Source organism: Haplochromis burtoni, unplaced genomic scaffold (genome assembly GCF_018398535.1).
Source record: "Haplochromis burtoni strain Fernald_Lab_line unplaced genomic scaffold, NCSU_Asbu1 Contig_404, whole genome shotgun sequence".
NCBI lineage: Eukaryota > Metazoa > Chordata > Actinopteri > Cichliformes > Cichlidae > Haplochromis > Haplochromis burtoni.
In genome coordinates, this window is record NW_024582765.1 from 120,322 (window position 1) to 139,244 (window position 18,923).

Here is an 18,923-nt window from a genome sequence, read left to right on the forward strand (position 1 = left end):
ATTAGCTTAAGATGACTGTGCATTTTAAAATTGAGTGTGGCCTAGGCTTAGGAGGAGATCCACAGTGTACGTGTGGCGGGGTGTGGCTCAGTTGCAGGGGAGGGGTGGAGGAGTGGTGTCAGAGGAGGTTGACGTGCACCTGATCTCCATCAGTGAACCAGCCTCCCCTGTAAGGATGGTGCCTGAACCGGAGGGGAGAGGTGTGTATGTCGGTGTGCACCACCCAACCAGTCTGGATGCGACTGTTGGTTTGGCCGTGAACAACTTCTTCCACTTTCTCCCTTTGATTTACTGTTTGGGAGAAAGCTGTGGACAGGATTCAAGAAAACTGGTCTAAGCCCACACAAAAATTTAGATGTGTGTGAAGTTGGACGGAGGGAGGTACAGTATCTGAGGAACCACTTAGGGGGCGGGCACAGGTGGATAAAACGGCAGCCATTGCATCCTGCCCAAGGCCTAAGACCGAAACAGAGCTGAGGCGGTTCTTGGGGCTGGCTGGGTACAACCGCCAGACTGACTGACCTCATCCGAAAGAGTACCCCTGGTTGGTCTAATGGACGGGGCAGTGCCAGGCGGTGTTTATTGCAGGTAAAGAAGGGTCTCTGTGGGAAACCCCTGCTCTACACGCCTAAACTTTTTCTACCTTCTGTTCTGCAGACTGATGGCTCAAAAAGGGGCTTGGGGGCTCTTTTGTCCTAGCAGGTAAAGGGGGGGCTCAGCTGCAGGGGGCAGGTGGAGCAGTGGGTTCATAGTGTGGTGTCATACGCACCTGATCTCCAACACCAAACCACGCCTCCCCTTTAAGGACGGTGCTGGGACAGGAGGGTGGAGGTGTATGCAGGGCAGCTGAACAGCAACAAATAAAAAGCACCAGAATGTGCAAAGCTGGTGTGTGGTTCCTCATTCTGCCACAGCAGGATTCGAGGTTTTTGAGTGGAAGAATGTACGTATATGTACGAGGTTTCACATAATCTCCTATTTTAAATTGTAATTTTTATTTATCAGCAAAATCTCAGCATCAGTCTTTGAAATGTTCAGTGCACCACTCTACAACCATCTGTTGGTTAGAGAGCGATAACAGCAGTGCCATTCCCTGATCTTTGATTCTGTCTCTCCAAAACATGAAGCTGACTCAGATACAGTGAAGCAGTTACAAACAAAGCTGCTGCAGGTCTCCTTCACCTTACTGTCCATCTGCTCCCGGACATGAGAAGGAACCTTGGTGAGGTAGCTTGGAGACTGGACTCTGGCAAGGATTTGATCCAGCTTTGGGACGAGCCTGTCTCTGCGCTGAGAGAGCTGCACGATCTGTTTCTCAATGTTCATTCCACTCTGAGAGACACAACACAGTACGTTAGACATGACCAGCATCCTCATCACCACTGCAAAAACGTCCAACAGGAACAGGATGGGATTCTCATCACAATGCAACCATGACGTGAACAATGTGTGCTTCTCTGAAGAGTTATTAGATTTGCTTAAGCAAAGGTCACATGACATTTAATATTCGTTGATTATGTGCATTTATTTATACACAACTCTCATAAGGCCACAGCATGTCAATGGAGTTCAGGTCCACACCGTGACTGGGATATTGCAGCACCTTGACTGTGTTTGGGTACATTGTCCCGATGCACGACTCCAGTTTTGGCTGTGGGACAGATGCCCTCAGCTCTGACTCGTCGGTGTACAGAGGAGCTCGTGGTCTTCAGTGGCTTCACCTGAAAGCGCTGCTGATGATCTAAGAAGCTTGGAGAGAAAAACGACTGGACTTCTCTAAGTTTCTTGAAGACGTTTCACCTGTCGTCTGAGAAGCTTCTTCAGCTCTAAGGCCAAAGGTGGTGGCTCCCAGTTATTAATAATATAATCTGTACTGTGCAAGAGGGTAGTTGAGCCACTACTGATCATGTGCCTATTCACACAAGATGTTTATCTCCTTGGCTCATGGTGTTCGTGCCAGCAAACTGCCAAAACTGCACACTTGGCGATGATCAACCAATCAAGTTATTAGCGCAACCTGACTGCTCCTTACTTATTAAACCCTGCGCATTACAGATTGGGTTCATATCCTAGAGTAAATAATTTCATTTGCAGTATGTCAGATGATAATCCCAATGCTGAAAGACTAAACTGTCAGTCAGTCCAACACACAAAGTTAATTCATTAACAATGAAGTTCATTGCTTCATGCAGAAGAAGCCCGATACGTACTTGAACGTGAAGATGTAGCTGACATGTGTGGTCCACCACACCAGCGAGGCTTGTTTTGGGTGGAGAAGTGGAGTGTACAGACGGGGGGATACTGCCTCTGTCAGAACAGCAGATGTGAAGGTCGGAGATTCGGCTTAAAGTCCTAATCGCTGACCCGAAGCGAAGGAGGACCTCGGCCTGGCTGGGCGAACACACTGCCCACACTGAAACCATCGAGATTTAAAGAAATTAAAGCACGAAATCATTTTTGTTCTTTTCTTAAAGAATAAAGGTCCTGCCACAGCTGAGTGTGGCTCTCAAGGAGCTTTCAGAGTTTTGGCTACTTTGTTACACATATTCAGGCCAGTGCTCATACCTGACCGTTTTCAAAGGAATGTTTTATGTTGGTTTGTTGAACCTCTGACCTGACCAGTGTTGTGTCTACACAACAGGCAACTTAGCAAAGAACCAATTTTAAGTGAAGCCTTTGGCACTTTGTTAAAAACACAGTTTGTTCCCATTTTTGAATACCAAGAAAAATACCAAAGATACCAGTTCGACAAGCATTAAATGCTATTTTTACACAAACAAGACGATTCCAAAAAAGCTGCAAGTTAAAAATTTGGCATATATTAGTATGCAAAACATACTGCACTAGCAAAGAGCTGAAACAAAACCTGAACAATCAGCTATTTACTGGTTCATCTACTGTCAGAAATGGTCCCAGTGGAAGTGCAGCTGTCAAGAAGCCGTTCTTAATGAAGCCGAGAAAAAACAAACCGAGGCATGAAAATTATGCAAGACGTGCACTGATGATCAAAACGTGTGTGATGGAGAGAAATCCAAATCTGAAACTTTTGGTTCAAATCATTGAATTGTTCAGAGCACATCAGGTAGAGGTGCGTGTCTAGCCTCCTCAGATCCCAAAGCAGTGTGGGATCATCCTGACAGATAACAGAACAAGAGGCAGAAATATCCAAGGAAAAATTCTGAATGTCCTCCAAGAAGCCTGGAGAACTATTCCTGAAGATACTTTTAAGGAGAGCTGTCTCAGAGAGCTCAGGCTGTGAAGAATAAAGCTGGTCCTATGGGAAAACGGGAAATGGGTGCAGCGATTTTTTTTTAAATATCTGCAAACCTTTAACTTCTGTGCTGTATCTCCATAAAGTCAGAGTTTGTGCAATATTAAAAAGAAAAAAAAACGCTGCACCCATTTTCCTGGCAAAAAGTGAAGAAATCACAGGTGACACAAGACTTTTGCATAGTAATAAAACGTAACTTTGTTGCTATATTTGCTTTCAAGCATTTGCCAGTGGAAGAGTCGGTGTGATAATGGTTATGCCTTCTTGTGCTGACTTACTGTTAGGTTTTGCTTTGGTTATGCCGCACTGTGCTCGTAAAGAACGGGCCACTCGGATCACTTCCTGTACCAGCAGGAAATCTCTTTCCTCTTCGGCAAAATGCCAGTGTGCCTGTGAGAATGGAAAGGACCGGGAGGTTAGAAAACGAACACATCAGCTGAAGTCCACGGACAGTGTTGTAAAGAGTCTTTTAATAACTCTGGGCCAGTTTTCAGTCCTGGACTAAGAAAGCATGTCAGTGTCCAGGTTAGTGTGGAGAAAACCCTCGGTAAAAAGTAAAAGTTTAGAAGCTTGTTATTCTGGCTGGATCATGTGACCTTCGTTATGCCACAGTAGAGCATTTTCTCTCTTTTATCACCACGCATTCACTTGCAGCTGCTGGATGTTACTAAGTTTGCACCTTCTCTTTCCCCGGTTTGTGCTTCCTCCTCTTTCTCTCTGCAGGCATGTCTGACTCCACTGATTTGCGTTTGCTCGTCCCACAAATAGCTTTTTAAATCTTTTCTTTTTCAGGTCATGTTGTAGGACTGTCTTGGTTGACACGCCTCTGCAACATTCACTCTCCTCAGGCTTTGGGAAGGCCTGTGCCAGGGTACTGGAGGTGTGAGTCTGTCTTTTCATTGTGGTTGTGGAATGCTGGACCAACTCTTCCTCCTCGCATGGATATTCGAGGTTTCATGGGAGTTTGCCAAACTAGTTTACATGTGCTTTGTGGGTTTGGAGAAGGCATTCAACCGCATCCCTCTGGGTATCCTGTGGGGAATTGCAGGGGAATACGTTGTATTGGGCTTATCCAGGCTCTGTACAAGTGTTGCTAGAGCTTGGTCCACATTGTTGGTAATAAATCAGATTTATTCTTTCTGTTCATCATTTTTATTTGCTGAATTTTTCTTCTCAGAGTTTGCAGCTGAAATCGAAGCAGCTTGGCTGAAAATTAGCTACAAGTGCAAGACCACGGTCCTTAGAGAAGGGCAGAGTGCTCAACGATTTAAGTAAGGAGAGCAGGAGTGACAGTGCACTCTGAACTGGTCTGTTGTATTGTGGTGACACACTCACATTCAGAAAGAGCCAAATGTGAAAGCAAAGGTGTTGCTGGTCCATCTACATTCATACCCTCACCTATGAGGGTAATGACCAAAATAATGAGATGAGGGCAATCCTGGGTTCAGCCTTAAGGAGAGGGTGAGGATCTTGGTGAGGCGCTCAGAGTCGAGCTGCTCCTCTTCCAAATCCAAAAGAGCCAGATGAAGTATTTGGCCACACCAGGCTTGGGTGTTCTGGGAGGAGGCTCAGTAGCTGATTAGATTAGTGCCAGTAGAGGGATGGACAGACATTTAAACCTTCAGGAGTAATTACTGGTGAACTCTCTCTTTCCCAAACGTTCAGAGAGTTTATTTCCTGCTATCAATATAAGATCATCTAATCTATGTTATTGTGGGGAGTTGATCTTACAGCCTTAAGATTGTGGCTGTTGTCAGCTGGACCTTATTTACTGTCCCTCAGTCTGTGGGCGTACAAACTGGGCAGTGTGATCAATATTATCTGCTTCTCCAGTGATATCTGTCACTGAAATATTATTAAACTCTTGAATTACAGTATAATTACAGTAAATGTCTCTGGGTGAAGCTCACCTAATAAGCAACAACAGTCGCGTTGTGTTTCCTTCTGCTTGCAGTGAGTTTCAAGTTTGCCTGAACATGTTTGGATCCGTCTCTGCTCGTCATCTCTGACAGGAGAGGTTTCTGCCAAGCTTGTACTTGGTTTACTCTGACTGGAATAACTTGAGATTGGTAGAAATTTGGAATTTTCCCAAATCCAGATATCAATGCACATTAGCAGGTTTTTTTTAGCGTTATTTAAGACAAGAAGGTGCTTTCCTGGGGGGCTACAAACACTTGAAAACCTCAGAAAGCCCTACCAACTGAGCGGAGCGGGGGTACGGCTGTAAACACAGGCTGGTTTGTGCAGCAGCTTCGGGTGCAAACGGCTGAAGTCTCTGCCACAGCTCCTCAGTGATGAACGGCATGAAGGGGGAGAGCAGGGCCAAGGACACAGACACACAGTGATAGAGAACAGCGATGGCCGCCTGCTTCGCGTCACCACTGTGCTCTGTGTCGGTTGTGAGGACGACTTCCTGGTCCTGCTGGGTCAGCAGAGGCTTTATATACTCCTGCAAATACACACAGAGCAAAGTGACAGCAGCTCATTCAGTGCTGGGCTAACTGCTGGCTTAGCGCTAACACTTTAGTCTTAATTAAGTTAATCTCTTTGCATTAAGCTTTGAGCCTCCACGTTTCCATGGAGAAACCAGATAAATATATCACCTTCTCTTTTTTTTAGACAGAGCAGTAAGAAGATCAGTGGAGATACAAAGGAAACCCTCTTATCTGGTCTGTTGGGATGATCAAAGTCTACGCATGTCCTGGGACAGTTGTGCTCCTCACCATGTAAATATCACACAGGCTGTGGACCCAGAAGGAGTACAGGGCAGACGTGACGCTGTGGAGCTCATAAGCTTCAAAGGCCTGCTCACACTGCCCAACCGTGCTGTGTAGTCTGGAGCAGATCCAGCGGTCCATGCTGCTCAGAGGAGCTGTCTGCAGAGGCAAACACTGTGAACGAGGCGCTTCCAGTGTACACAGTCAAGGTTATGATGCCAGATTAGAAGAAGATGATAAAAATAAACATTTTTCAGATGTCTTTTCCTCCACGCTGTCAAACAGTATGTGAAACAGGCACAGACAAGATTTCCCACACCTCAAACCTCTGAGAGACGGCACAGCTGTTTGTAAAGTGGGAGTGGGGAGTCAGCGTGTCATGCTCAGACTACGTCCACACTGGCCCGGGTAGATTTGAAAACAGCGTTTTCGTCTGAAAACACTCTGCGTCCAACTAGCGTTTTCACAGTTGTGCGTCCACATTGAAACGGCCCAAAACGCTTACGTGCAGTCCTGCGCAAAAACGAGTGAGAACTAAAGAATTAGAAGAAAAGCTATCTGATATTCATCTTTTTTTTTTTTAGGGCTGTCAAAATTGAGAGCAATCAAAACAACTGCTGTATAATGCCCTTCGCTATCTTTGTTGAATTGGTCACATGACTGCATCACATGACCAACATCGTTTTCGAGTGTCCACACTGCGCCGCGTCTCCGTGTGGACGGGAGGCCAAACCGTAGAGAAAACTGAGTTTTCAAACGCATCAGTGTGGACGTAGCCTCAGTGTCCACGCCGTTAAAACAAAGCTGTCATGATGCATTCTGGTATTTGAGAAGAACTGTAGTTCATTTTAACCTGGTGCATTTCTCTTGGTGTGCATGTTTGGTCCCTGTGTTGTGAAGAACAACAACGAGTTTCCTCCAGCTTTGGATCCGACTCAACGAAAAAAAAGATCTTTTAGGATCAGCAGATAGATAATGGAGTCAGAGAGCTCCATGGTAACTGGTCAGCTGACCTGATCACTCTGTGCGAGGCAGCCAGTGTTGTTGTATTAGTCTGCTTCTATGTTTTGACAGGACCGTGGAGACGCCCGGGACTCCAGCCCGGGCCTCTGCAGTTGTTCTTGGACATATCAGGCTCCTGCTCAGTGACACAAACTGTTCTTTTCCCTGAGTGCAGAGGTGGACAGCGTGTAAACTTTAAATATTCCTGTCGCTCTCAGAAAGAAAATGCCGTGTTTATAAGGGACAAACCTCTTTCCCTTGCTATAGAGAACCTCTGACAGCCTTTGTACAAAAACACTTTCCTCTCTTTTTACACTTGTGTTACATTCAACACAGCTCAGTGCTCATACTCTTTGATATGTAGGCTCAGTCCTTCAAAAAACAAACACCACACACACAGCCTGTCAGATAAGCTTAGCCTTTTTCAAACAACAACAAGTCTATAAGGTAAGAAGAAGCGCTCCAAATCGTCTGACATCGTTCTTGCTGTACCTTTGCTATAGTTTCCAGTGTTGCTCCGTTCTCACTCAGCACTCCCAATGTGAACCTTAAGGTCTGCCACATCTTATTACAGAAGTGTCTGCAGCTCAGAACCTGAGCGACAGACAGACTGAGGTCTTCTCCTGACAACAGGCAAAAGTGAAAACGTTACACACAGTAAAAAGACAAAGCAGCAGCCCACCGGTCTAACATGGATCACTCGTTTGATTGTTCTGCTCCCCAGCAGTTAGTTACGAGTTAGGAACCTCTGACTGTGATGAAAGATGAGATGTTATCACCCTGATAACATCTCGTAACCATACCCGAGATGGTTTTAACCTTCTGTGTTGTAATGACGGCTGGCTTTTATGTGAAACAGGGATCAATAATATGTTATGCAGTCACTTTTAACTCTAGTAAACATATGCATCACATCTTCTTTCCCATGACGCTGTCTTCCACATTCATTCGCTCTGACAAATTGCTTCCTGTCAGAGGAGGGACTCACTCACCCTGCATTTTGTGAGAGCAAAGGGCAAAGCGCAGAGCATCAGTCCCACACTCTGGGATCCCCGCGGGGAAGTCCTTCCTCTGTGGGGAAGCAGATGTAGCAGACAGATAAGAGTGGGAATAAAGAGAAAGAACGAGTCGGGAGGGAGGGGAGCTGACCTGTGCTTCCATGGCAACCAGCTGCTCCCTCGGATCCAGGTTCCCCTCCTTCACTTTTCCTTGAAGTCTCTAAGAGGACGGAGGAAACCACATCGTCTAAGGTGAAGAGCAGACGGCTGTGCCGCGGTGACGGCTGTACTGCTTACAACTCTGCTATGCATCTTCTCAGCAACTCAGAGGTTGTGAGACAAAATAAAAATGCAATCTTTCGCCAGCTGTTGTTAGCTCTCTACACCGCGCTGTAGCAGTAAAGACAAATCAATAACTGCTTTTCTTTAAGACGTCTAGAAAGAGCAAAAAAGTGAATAAATGTAACCATTTCCTTAAAATAGAGCGTAACAACAAAACAGACGCTAACATGATGTTTCTGACACTAGTTTAAAGATGCCGGGGCTCTTCACTGAGTGGGACGGATGTCAGACAGTCATTACGGCCTTATTACCTCCAAAGAGACTCCGTGTATAACGTCTAAGGGGTCGATGACATTTCCCAGAGATTTACTCATTTTTCTGCCATATTTATCTCTCACTAGTGAATGAAACAGGACCTAAGAGGCAGGAAGGAAATGGGATGAGAGACAAAAATAAAATAACAGGATATGCTGAGGCCGTAGTCCATTTTCTCATTATTATAAGTAACCTGTTTAAAGGGTAGCTGCCCGGTCAGCTCTGTTCCAAGCATCACCATCCTGGCAACCCAGAAAAAGATGAGGTCACTGCCGGTCTCCAGGACAGAGTTAGGGTAAAACTGCTGCAGGTCAGCGGTCTGTGGAAAGAGTGGGTGGGTTAGGGATGAGGGTTGCTTCTTTTTACATTCAGTCAGAGGAAGTCCAGTACCTGATCTGGCCAGCCAAGCATGGCAAAGGGAAAGAGCGCAGAGGAAAACCATGTATCCAAGACATCTGGGTCTGAAACAGGGAACAATGCAGCTGAATTCTGACACACCTCACATCCTTTATTTTATCTCAACATCAACAGTCCAGCTCAGTAAACCACTAACTGGACCCATTACCATTTTTGTCACACGTTTCAGATCATCAAACAGTTTTATATTAGACAAAAATAAGTAAACTTAAAAGACTGTTTTTAAATTTATTACATGAGAAAAAGCTATCCAAACCCAGCTGTTCAACTAAGAAATGCAGACAAAGTGAAGTAAGCCAGAAGATGTCAAAAACCAGCACACTGGGATCCAATCACTGACATCTGTGACTCCGACACAAGTACAGAGGATTTACCATCAGTCATCCACACATGGAGAAAGCAGTGCGAACCTTCACAGGAGCGACCAGTCTGACAAAATTACTCAGAGTGCACCGACGACTCATCCGGGAGGTCACAGAAGAAGCTAGAACATCAAAAGAAGACCTCGGTCGTCTCAGTTAAGGTCAGAGCTCGCGATTCAACAACCTGAATGAGAGCAGGCAAACATGGCCTCCATGGGAGAGTTCGAGGAGGAAACCACTGCTGACAAGAACAGGAAGGGTCGCCTCACAAAAACACCCTCAATGTAGCCGACTTGAAAGAATTCTACAAAGAAGGTTGGCTCAGTGTGAACGACTCATTAGCAACACAACACTCAAGTTCCTACAGCGAGGGTGGCAGCAGGCGTTTGGAGTCTGAAGCCTGCTGGTTATCTTAGCCTGACATAAAACCTGTTTCACAACCTGAAACGTGTGACAGACATGCACCAAAAAACCTACAAAACTACCAAACAATCAAGTAGGCAACTAATACTTTTACACAGCAGTGTGTAATAATCATGAACATGTTCAGACCCGTCTCATTAGATCAGCGAATCCTTGTCCTCGTCATTTAGCCGGCTGTAGCGCAGTCATATTAGTGGTTTACAGAAAAAACAACAGCAACAAATAACTAGAAAAAGTTGCATTTCCTGCAAAAATGCAGCGTAAATGGCATGTAGTGGAATCTGAAAACAGCAGAAGGAGAACTGTCTGCTGAAAAGAAGAAGAAGCTGAAATTTGTGTTGAAAAGAGTTAAAGTTGAAGTGTTAACTGAAGCTTCTTATGTCATAAGCGGGATTCGAACCCGGGCCTCCCGCTCTGAGAACGGCTGCTCATCTCACTGAGCTAAAACACGGCTCAGCCCGGCAAACCAAACTGGTGATCACACTGATAATGTGGTCCCATCCAGCAAAATGGGCCAAAAAAAGGGTACAAAAAGCTTAATATCTAAAAAAATGTATAAAAGCTATGAGCACCAAAAGATATATCACGCTTCAGCAGAAAGAGCAGAACAATTTAAAGTTTGAATGGTGAAAATCGGCTGAAAACTGAGGGACTAGTTAAGCGGCAAAAAATTGATAAATTTTAGAATAATAATAAAGTTTAAAGAGAAACAGGAACACAATAGTGTGAACGTCTCACGGCATTCACACAATAAGGAAACAATGTGTAGATACAGCAGCAGGTTAAAGGTCAGGAGGGAGGCGAGTCACCCCGAGTCAATGTGACGGCATCTGGCTTCAATCCATATTTGACAGCAGCTCTCTGACGGGCCTCGTCCTCGCTGCGTCCCCAAACCCACTGCTCCTGCACACACGCACACACAATGTAGGGATTATCAGATAATTCACAAAATAATCTACAAACTCTGTGCAGTCCTTTTGGTTCCTCTGCATGAAACTGTCAATCTCAGGCGACACAAGCGTGCTGTTTTTGGAAGTTTTCCCACACACTAACCTCTTGTTGTCCCTCAGAACTCGGAAGCATCACTTTGTAGGCAGGGATCTGATGACCCCACCAGAGCTGCCTGGATATGCACCAGTCACTGCACAGCAAACAGAGGCACATTGTTCACAACCCACATGTTCTGTGACAAGAGCTGCATTATTGTGAGAGTGGTGTCATTTCACACGTGTCACTGACGACACACGCTGCCACACAACCTGATGTTGGACAGCCAGTTCTTCCACGTCTTTGTGTAGTACTCAGGAATGATTTCCAGCTGTCTTTCCTCGACAGCCTGACCGGGAAAGACCACACCTCCGTGACGATAGTGACCCGGGAACTTTCACACAAATTTTACTTTTGAAAGCAAGTCATGGAATCGATACAGCTGTAAACTGACCTGCACAGCTTTTTTTGCCATTACATCACACCGGACAAACCATTGGTTTCTTAGAAGAGGTTCAATGATGTCTCCTGAGCGGCTAAAACAGAGAGGAGAGTGGGAAAAAGAATCAGGAAAGAGAAACCACAAAGAAGAACATCTGCAAATGAGCAGGAAAAATAAATAATAATCAGGCCCCATCTTATCTCAATGACCTTGTAGTACCATATCACCCTATTAGAGCACTTCGCTCTCGCTCTGCAGGCCTACTTGTTGTTCCTAGAGTATTTAAAAGTAGAATGGGAGGCAGAGCCTTCAATTTTCAGGCCCCTCTTCTGTGGAACCAGCTTCCAGTTTGGATTCAGGAGAGAGACACTATCTCTACTTTCGAGATCAGGCTTCAAACTTTCCTTTTTGCTAAAGCATATAGTTAGGGCTGGACCAGGTGACCCTGAATCCTCCCTTAGTTATGCTGCAATAGACGTAGGCTGCCGGGGATTCCCATGATGCATTGAGTTTTTCCTTTCCAGTCACCTTTCTCGCTCACTATGTATTAACAGACCTCTCTGCATTGAATCATATCTGTTATTAACCTCTGTCTCTCTTCCACAGCATGTCTTTATCCTGTCTTCCTTCTCTCACCCCAACCAATCACAGCAGATGGCCCCGCCCCTCCCTGAGCCTGGTTCTGCTGGAGGTTTCTTCCTGTTAAAAGGGAGTTTTTCTCTTCCCACTGTCGCCAAAGTGCTCACAGGGGCTCATATGATTGTTGGGCTTTTCTCTGCATGTAGTATTGTAGGGTCGACCTTACCATATAAAGCGCCTTGAGGTGACTGTATAAATAAAACTGAAGACTTTGTACATGGAAACAAGCGAAGCATTCAAAAATCTGGTGATGGATATAAAGTAAAGAGGCAGACAGCTGCGCTCTTCACTCGTTTAAACAATTTATTCTGAAGAGGACTGAATGTTTTTCTTGGCTGATCGAGCAAAGCTATAGACAGGTGACAAATTAAAGGAAAGAAAGGCATAAAAAGAACTACTTCAGTGCGCACTGGCATTATTTCAAGTCATGGGAAAGCTGTGGAAGCGCTCCTTTAAAAAAATTAAACAAATTCTCTGATTTGGTGTTTTGATGATGGTGATGAAGAGTAGTGGCTATTATACTGGTCCAAAATCCCTGGCGAGATCTGGAGACTATATTGACAAGAGGTGGGACCTTCAGGCCTGGAGGGCCGGTGTCCTGCAGGTTTTAGATCTCACCCTGGGTCAACACACCTGAATCACACGATTAGTTCATTAGCAGGCCTCTGGAGAACTGCAGGACATGTTGAGGAGGTCATTTAAATCAGCTGAGTTGGATCAAGGACACATCTCAACCTGCAGGACACGAGGTCTGGAGTTGGACACCCCTGATGTAGACCATTACAATTTCCACTGTTTCCTCTGCATCAAGTCCTGCAGTGCCCCCTGCTGTCCTATGGATGAATTAACTGTGATCATAAGGTTCTCATATAGACAGCTTTGTACTGATTTGGGGTCCGGGACCACGTGAGAGACTGAGGGCTAATAAGCTTCATATAAAGAGATCAGGATATATTCGTGCGCCCCTCACAGCAGTCTGTGGCTTTGTGGGAAATTAATTACTGACCTCTGCTCCGAGGGGACAAGCGGAGCTAACCCACGACGGCAAAATTCCCCAAAAGCAAAACCGAGCCCTCTGAGCTGGTCACTGCGAGGGATCAAGCATTCAGGCTTTCCCTTTAATCGATGCACCGACACAAAAACCAGTTCAAACTCTGTACTGTGGTGTCAGCTGGCACAAAACGCTCTAATGAAAAGACTCTGCACACAACACGGTCCATCCAGTTCCTTTAGAGCAAACACTCAGACGTTGAGCGTGCATGCGCTGCTGTACCTGCAGACGGGTAAACTCATGGCATGAGCTTTTCTTCCTCTGAACAGTCTTTTCTCAACCAGAGCATCCACAACCAGCTGTCTGGCATCAAAACGCTTCACTCCCTTCACAAAGAAAAAGAACAGTGAAACCCAAAGACACACCAAACCGCACCAACAACACACAACAAACTCACACACGTACACAAACAGGTAACACAGCACCTCCAGCCACTGTCCACAGGACTCTGTCATCGTCCCATCGCCAGCAATCACAGTCAGGCGTGGAAGTGAGTGTCTCTGTGAGAGGACGAAGTCTGTGTGGTCATGAGCAGGAGTCACCTTCACTGCACCTGCAAAAGACAAACAGGAAGTGGGCGGATACCATGGGTCAGAGGGCTGAACACATCCACAGGAACAGTGTCACGCCAGGTGTCAGGTGTGGTCGTCACCAGTTCCAAGCTCCACGTCCACCATAGAATCAGTGATGATGGGTAACAGTCTGTCGGTGAAAGGATGCCTGCAGTGCTTCCCATGAACCATCTGGAAGAAGCAAAGACACGCTCCGTTAAACAAGCGTCACGCTGCTCGCGTGGTTTCCACTCTTCCAGCCTGCAGTTCATCCATTTGGCCTCCAGGCTTCCTGATGCTGCAGTGCAGGGGTGTCCAACCCCAGGCCTCGAGGGCTGGCGTCCTGCAGGTTTAGATCTCACCCTGGGTCAACACACCTGAATCACACGATTAGTTCCTTAGCAGGCCTCTGGAGACCTTCAGGACATGTTGAGGAGGTCATTTAAATCAGCTGTGTTGGCTCCTGCAGGACACCGGCCCTCGAGGCCTGGACATCCCCCCCCCTGATGTAGTGTCTCACCGTTGTGTTACGGCGCTTGCTAACGGCGCTTTTAAAGTTTTCTCTGTGAACAGTCGTCGTGTTTTCAGCTCTCTGATGTTACAACACACTGAGCGGTGTAGGAGATCTGTACTGTTTATTGTCGCTTGTCCTGAAATATTGTCAAACACTCCCACTGAGACACTCCCAGAGTATCTAACATAAACAACTGGCCTGGTATCGAGGATCATCAGGGTGAACAGCTATGGCCACGTCTCCCAGCATAGTCTCTGGACGGGTGGTGGACACCACCACCTCCGTGTCTAAAATACAGAGAAGAGGATCAATGTACAAAATACAGGACACACCATGTCCCAGGACGGTCCCGACACGCACCGTGGCCTTCTACGGGGTACGCAAAGCTCAGCATCGATCCAAACTCCACCTTGTGTTCATAGCCAGGAACAGACAACATGGTCCGGCCGGAGAGCTCCTTCGAGTCCACCTGATGATGAGTTCAAGTGATATTATATCAGAGGCACACTCTGCTCTGTAGCTCATCTAAAAAGCGTACAGCGAGTGCTCATGTGAGCTCCACATTATCAGACTGTAGCATTAGACATGCAAACACATGCTGAAGGTTTTATTGTTCACGTGGAGGCAAAGAGCAGGTTTGGTACTGTTTTCAGCACACACATGGTCTCTGAGTTCTTCCCATAACCTTTAGTTTTAGATATGACATTAACGTCCATGTGCTAAGGAACAAGCAAAATCAAACCTTGTACACGTTCTTATATAAAAAAGCCACTTATATACAAGTTGTTAATCAATCTGAAAGCTGTCTGGACCCCTGGATACGAGTAACTTTAGGTTGGGGAGAAGACACATTACCGTCTCTATTATTCTGTCCACTTGCTGTATTTGCTATCCATTTATGTAAAGCTGTCTCACCTCTATGTCAGAGATGGCAGATTCCAGGGCACAGCTCCAGCTGACCAAACCCTCTGAGCGATAAATTAGACCAGAGTCACACAGTCGGACAAACGCTGCAGTTACAGCTCTGCTAAAACCCTGAAATCAAATCACAAAAGCAGGATAAACAGTTGAAGGACTTTCCCCCATTCACCACTGCAGCTTTACAGCTCAGCTTCAGTGTTTCACTCTGCAATTCTTACGGCACTTTCATTTTCCTGGAGAGGCCACAGGATGGTGCGATTTCTCGTTTAGACGAGCCTGCGTGTGCCGTGGTGAGGAGGCAGAGATGGCTACAAATAAATAAATCTGCCTTACTGGAAACAGGGACGCTGGGAATGACTCATCTCTACCCATCGTGTGTATGTGGTGTATGTGCTTACATCACACCACAGTTTCATATTCGTCTCTCTTTGTACCGCTGCTGCAGTTATTTGTACAGTTTCTTACTGGGTCCATGGTGAAACAGGCTCTGCTCCAGTCCAGAGAAGCTCCAAGCTTCCTCAGCTGGTGGTAGATCTCGTCTCCTTTCCTGCAACAGAGGCTCAAAACTCAGCAAACACCGTGCAGGCCACACAGCAGATGTGCTCAGAAGTCCAGATGTGAAGACTCACTCATTCTTCCACTTCCACACCTCCTCCAGAAACTCGTCCCTCGTAAAGTCTCGTCTGTGCTTCCCTGTTTGCCTCAGCAGTCTCCTCTCCACCACCGTCTAAACCACGAGCACATCGACACTCTCAGCACTGAGCATGTGCCACTATCACGATATAAATGTGTGATTTTTAGCAGTTTCCATATTTTGATGTTACTCTGAGGGACACCTGAGAACATGTGAGCCAAACCGTCATCACGCGTACCTGCGTTGCGATACCTGCATGGTCACATCCAGGCACCCACAGCACTCTGCAGCCCTGCATCCGTCTCCTGATGGATACAAACCATCAACACGTGAGCTCAGAGAACAAAGACAACATGCTGCTCTGCTGCTGATAGTTACCATCGAACCAGCGCATCCTCTACAGCTACTGTCAGAGCGTGGCCCAGGTGCAGAGTACCAGTCACGTTTGGTGGAGGAATACACAGAGAGAAGGTCTGATCCACAGCGTGGGGCAGCCGTTCCTGAGAGCAGGAAGGGAAACACGTTACTGGCGTGCATGTGTGCACACTCACTCTACAGAACAACGTTTTCCTTCGCTGTAATCAAATATCTCGCAGTGCTGTTGCTCGTGCTTTAGTAACGTATACTTTCTAATTATTGAAAATATTGACTTGACTTCTAAGGATTAAAAAAACATGTTCAGATTCAAATGAAACTGAACATTAAGGTGGACCTTTGAGACTGATGTCTCTTTTGCTCCTCGTCGTGCCACCTTTACCTGGATAACTTGAATACAATCAGATCACTCTGACCAAATCTGAGGTGGTCAGGCTTGCAGTGTGATCACATCTCAGGAAGACGCACTTTTCTGTTTTTACAATCACAGTGATCCTCTGAAGGCCCAGAAAAATGCACAACAGATTTATTTTCCCAAATAGATCGTTATGGCTTTTACCATACCGGTCCACATGATTGTCATATTTTATTCTACCTTTATTATTATTTATTTATTTATTTTAAGTTATTGCAATTAGAACGGGCAGGACTGAGGGACGGGAAAGATGAGGGACAGAGAAGTTGGGGAGAAGAGGAGGAAAAACTCGAGATGAAGAGGGAGGGGAAAAACCCACTGAAAATCTGCTTCATCACCTGCTGAGAGAAAAACAAAAACAACACAGGAGGACATCACAGCAACCTGCCTTCTCCTGTCAAAGGGACAGAAGAAGCAAAGCAATATTTTTTCTACAATAAAAATAATTATTGTAGAAAAAACAAACTGCTTTACAGCAAATAAAGAGCGCACTGCTGGCAGGACAAGGTCAGAAAGGACATAAAGGTCACTTTGGATGCCTGAAAATATGACCAAAGTAGAAGTAACTGTGACAAATACAAATGTATGTTTTCTGATCAGTGCTCTCAAACAGTTCATCCATTTTCTGCATCACTAAATAAAAAGTATTTATTTGCTATTATTAGCATTAGCATTAAAGCTTAGCTGATTAACCACTTACTCAGTTTGTTTCATAGAAACTGCATTAAAGTGAATTCATTTTAACTGCAACAGTAATGATTTAACAAGTTCACATGTTTACATGTTGCTCAGGACTGAAGAATCCCTCTTTCTCCCACCACTGATACCAGCTGGACTCCACATACTCCGGACTGTAACACGATGGGAACGGTAAGCTAGTGTCTGCAGGGAAAAAGAAGAAGGACTTTCAGAGCCTGTGAGGAGAAGAGACAGCCGACCCAGCAGAGGTTACAGGAGAGTCACCTTTCTTTGCCCCAGGAGGTGTAGGAGCAGTGTAAGCAATCTTCTGCTTCTCACTCCACTTTACTGCTTTACCTTCAGCACTCTGCAAACAGAAACATCAGAGCGTGTCTGACTGGCAGCTTTAGCTATCGTATCTCTCATAACTATATTTATGACATCATGGAGTGCATTAGCACAGCACTGAACAAGTCACAAGTCAACACGGTTGAAACACAACAGTGTGTAAAGTAATTGTCCCCTAAACCCAATAACTGGTAGTGCTACCCTCAAGACGTCCAATCGAGTGTTTGAGTTAACAGCCAAGGACTCTTTCACATCACTGTGGAGGAATTTTAGCCCACTCTGCTTTGCATGATTGTTTCCATTCAGACACATTGGACAGATTTTCCAGCACGAACAGCCACTGATTTCACACATGGCTGTGCAGGTTTGAATAACTTTAATAAATGAAAGCATCATTTAAAGACATAAAGACCTGGATGGCCGCTAACTTTCTGCTTCTTAATTCAGATCAAACTGAGGTTATTGTACTCGGCCCTGAAAAGCTTAGAAATATGGTATCTAACCAGATTCTTACTCTGGATGGCATTACCTTGGCCTCCAGTAACACTGTGAGGAACCTTGGAGTCATTTTAAACCAGGACATGTCCTTCAACGCACATATTAAACAAATATGTAAGACTGCTTTCTTCCATTTGTGCAACATCTCTAAAGTTAGAAATATCCTGTCTCAGAGTGACGCTGAAAAACTAGTTCATGCATTTATTACTTCCAGGCTGGACGACTGTAATTCATTATTATCAGGAAGTCCTAAAAACTCCCTGAAAAGCCTTCAGCTGATCCAAAATGCTGCAGCAAGAGTCCTGACAGGGACTAGAAAGAGAGAGCAGATTTCTCCTGTTTTGGCTTCCTGTTAAATCCAGAATTCAAAATCCTGCTCCTCACATACAAGGTCTTAAATAATCAGGCCCCATCTTATCTTAATGACCTTGTAGTACCATATCACCCTATTAGAGCACTTCGCTCTCGCTCTGCAGGCCTACTTGTTGTTCCTAGAGTATTTAAAAGTAGAATGGGAGGCAGAGGTAACTAATGAGTGCAGCATTAAACTATTACATTATTGTTGTTATTATCAATACAACGATGCCAGTATATCTGTAAACATACACACAAACGCACTAGTACTCTTTCCTTGGGGGATTTGGCAGAGAGCTTTGGCCTTAGTGCTTTGCCTCCCTCTAACTTACACCATGCTGACTCGATAGGATGCCCTCCTCCCGCACTCGTCTGCGCCTCTGCTTCTCGGCGTGGGGTCGAAGTTTGTTTGTGTGAGAAGCTTTAGGTGGGGTGCTGGAACAGAGTCTGGCTGCCCTCCTCAGACTCGGACCAGGACCTGTCCTCCACATCCTCGGTGACTTTACACGCTAGAATGCCCACGCATGCCAGCCACAGCAGTGTAACGTCACTACTTTGTCCCTGCCAACCTGAGGGGAGACGTTTGTATGGAAGCTTTACACAAGATTAAATCCGTGACAAAACGATGTTCCAGTATGGTTTGGTGCTGTTTGTTGACGGGCTATTATATCTTCACGGACAACAGGAAACGCACTTGGTCCGTCTGGAAATATCTTCCCCACAGCGTTT

General features: G+C 45.6%; 1 protein-coding gene across 3 annotated transcripts in view; it reads right to left on the bottom strand.

Annotated features, from left to right (window-relative positions):
- Positions 1-18,914, bottom strand: part of vars2 (valyl-tRNA synthetase 2, mitochondrial) — a 20,937-nt gene extending 2,023 nt beyond the window's left edge. The window contains exons 1-28 of one of the 3 annotated variants that reach the window (XM_014340939.2): positions 18,527-18,914; positions 17,280-17,361; positions 17,098-17,198; positions 15,905-16,026; positions 15,765-15,831; positions 15,522-15,619; positions 15,358-15,439; positions 14,887-15,006; positions 14,332-14,440; positions 14,170-14,258; positions 13,559-13,649; positions 13,332-13,459; positions 13,129-13,232; positions 11,229-11,310; positions 11,047-11,123; positions 10,841-10,928; positions 10,597-10,690; positions 8,976-9,046; positions 8,779-8,904; positions 8,582-8,686; positions 8,140-8,208; positions 7,983-8,061; positions 7,483-7,613; positions 5,995-6,147; positions 5,469-5,720; positions 3,550-3,661; positions 2,211-2,413; positions 1,183-1,332 (exon numbers count right to left, since the gene is read on the bottom strand). In XM_014340939.2, the coding sequence (XP_014196425.1) occupies positions 1,183-1,332; positions 2,211-2,413; positions 3,550-3,661; positions 5,469-5,720; positions 5,995-6,147; positions 7,483-7,613; positions 7,983-8,061; positions 8,140-8,208; positions 8,582-8,686; positions 8,779-8,904; positions 8,976-9,046; positions 10,597-10,690; positions 10,841-10,928; positions 11,047-11,123; positions 11,229-11,310; positions 13,129-13,232; positions 13,332-13,459; positions 13,559-13,649; positions 14,170-14,258; positions 14,332-14,440; positions 14,887-15,006; positions 15,358-15,439; positions 15,522-15,619; positions 15,765-15,831; positions 15,905-16,026; positions 17,098-17,198; positions 17,280-17,361; positions 18,527-18,685 (3,144 nt within the window). In that variant the 5' untranslated portion in view covers positions 18,686-18,914. Of the gene's footprint in view, positions 1-7; positions 1,333-2,210; positions 2,414-3,549; positions 3,662-5,181; positions 5,721-5,994; positions 6,148-7,482; positions 7,614-7,982; positions 8,062-8,139; positions 8,209-8,581; positions 8,687-8,778; positions 8,905-8,975; positions 9,047-10,596; positions 10,691-10,840; positions 10,929-11,046; positions 11,124-11,228; positions 11,311-13,128; positions 13,233-13,331; positions 13,460-13,558; positions 13,650-14,169; positions 14,259-14,331; positions 14,441-14,886; positions 15,007-15,357; positions 15,440-15,521; positions 15,620-15,764; positions 15,832-15,904; positions 16,027-17,097; positions 17,199-17,279; positions 17,362-18,526 lie in introns of those variants that run through there. The other 2 variants (XM_042212987.1, XR_006052815.1) reach the window with 2 other exon arrangements.
- Between the last annotated feature and the right edge of the window lie 9 nt (positions 18,915-18,923).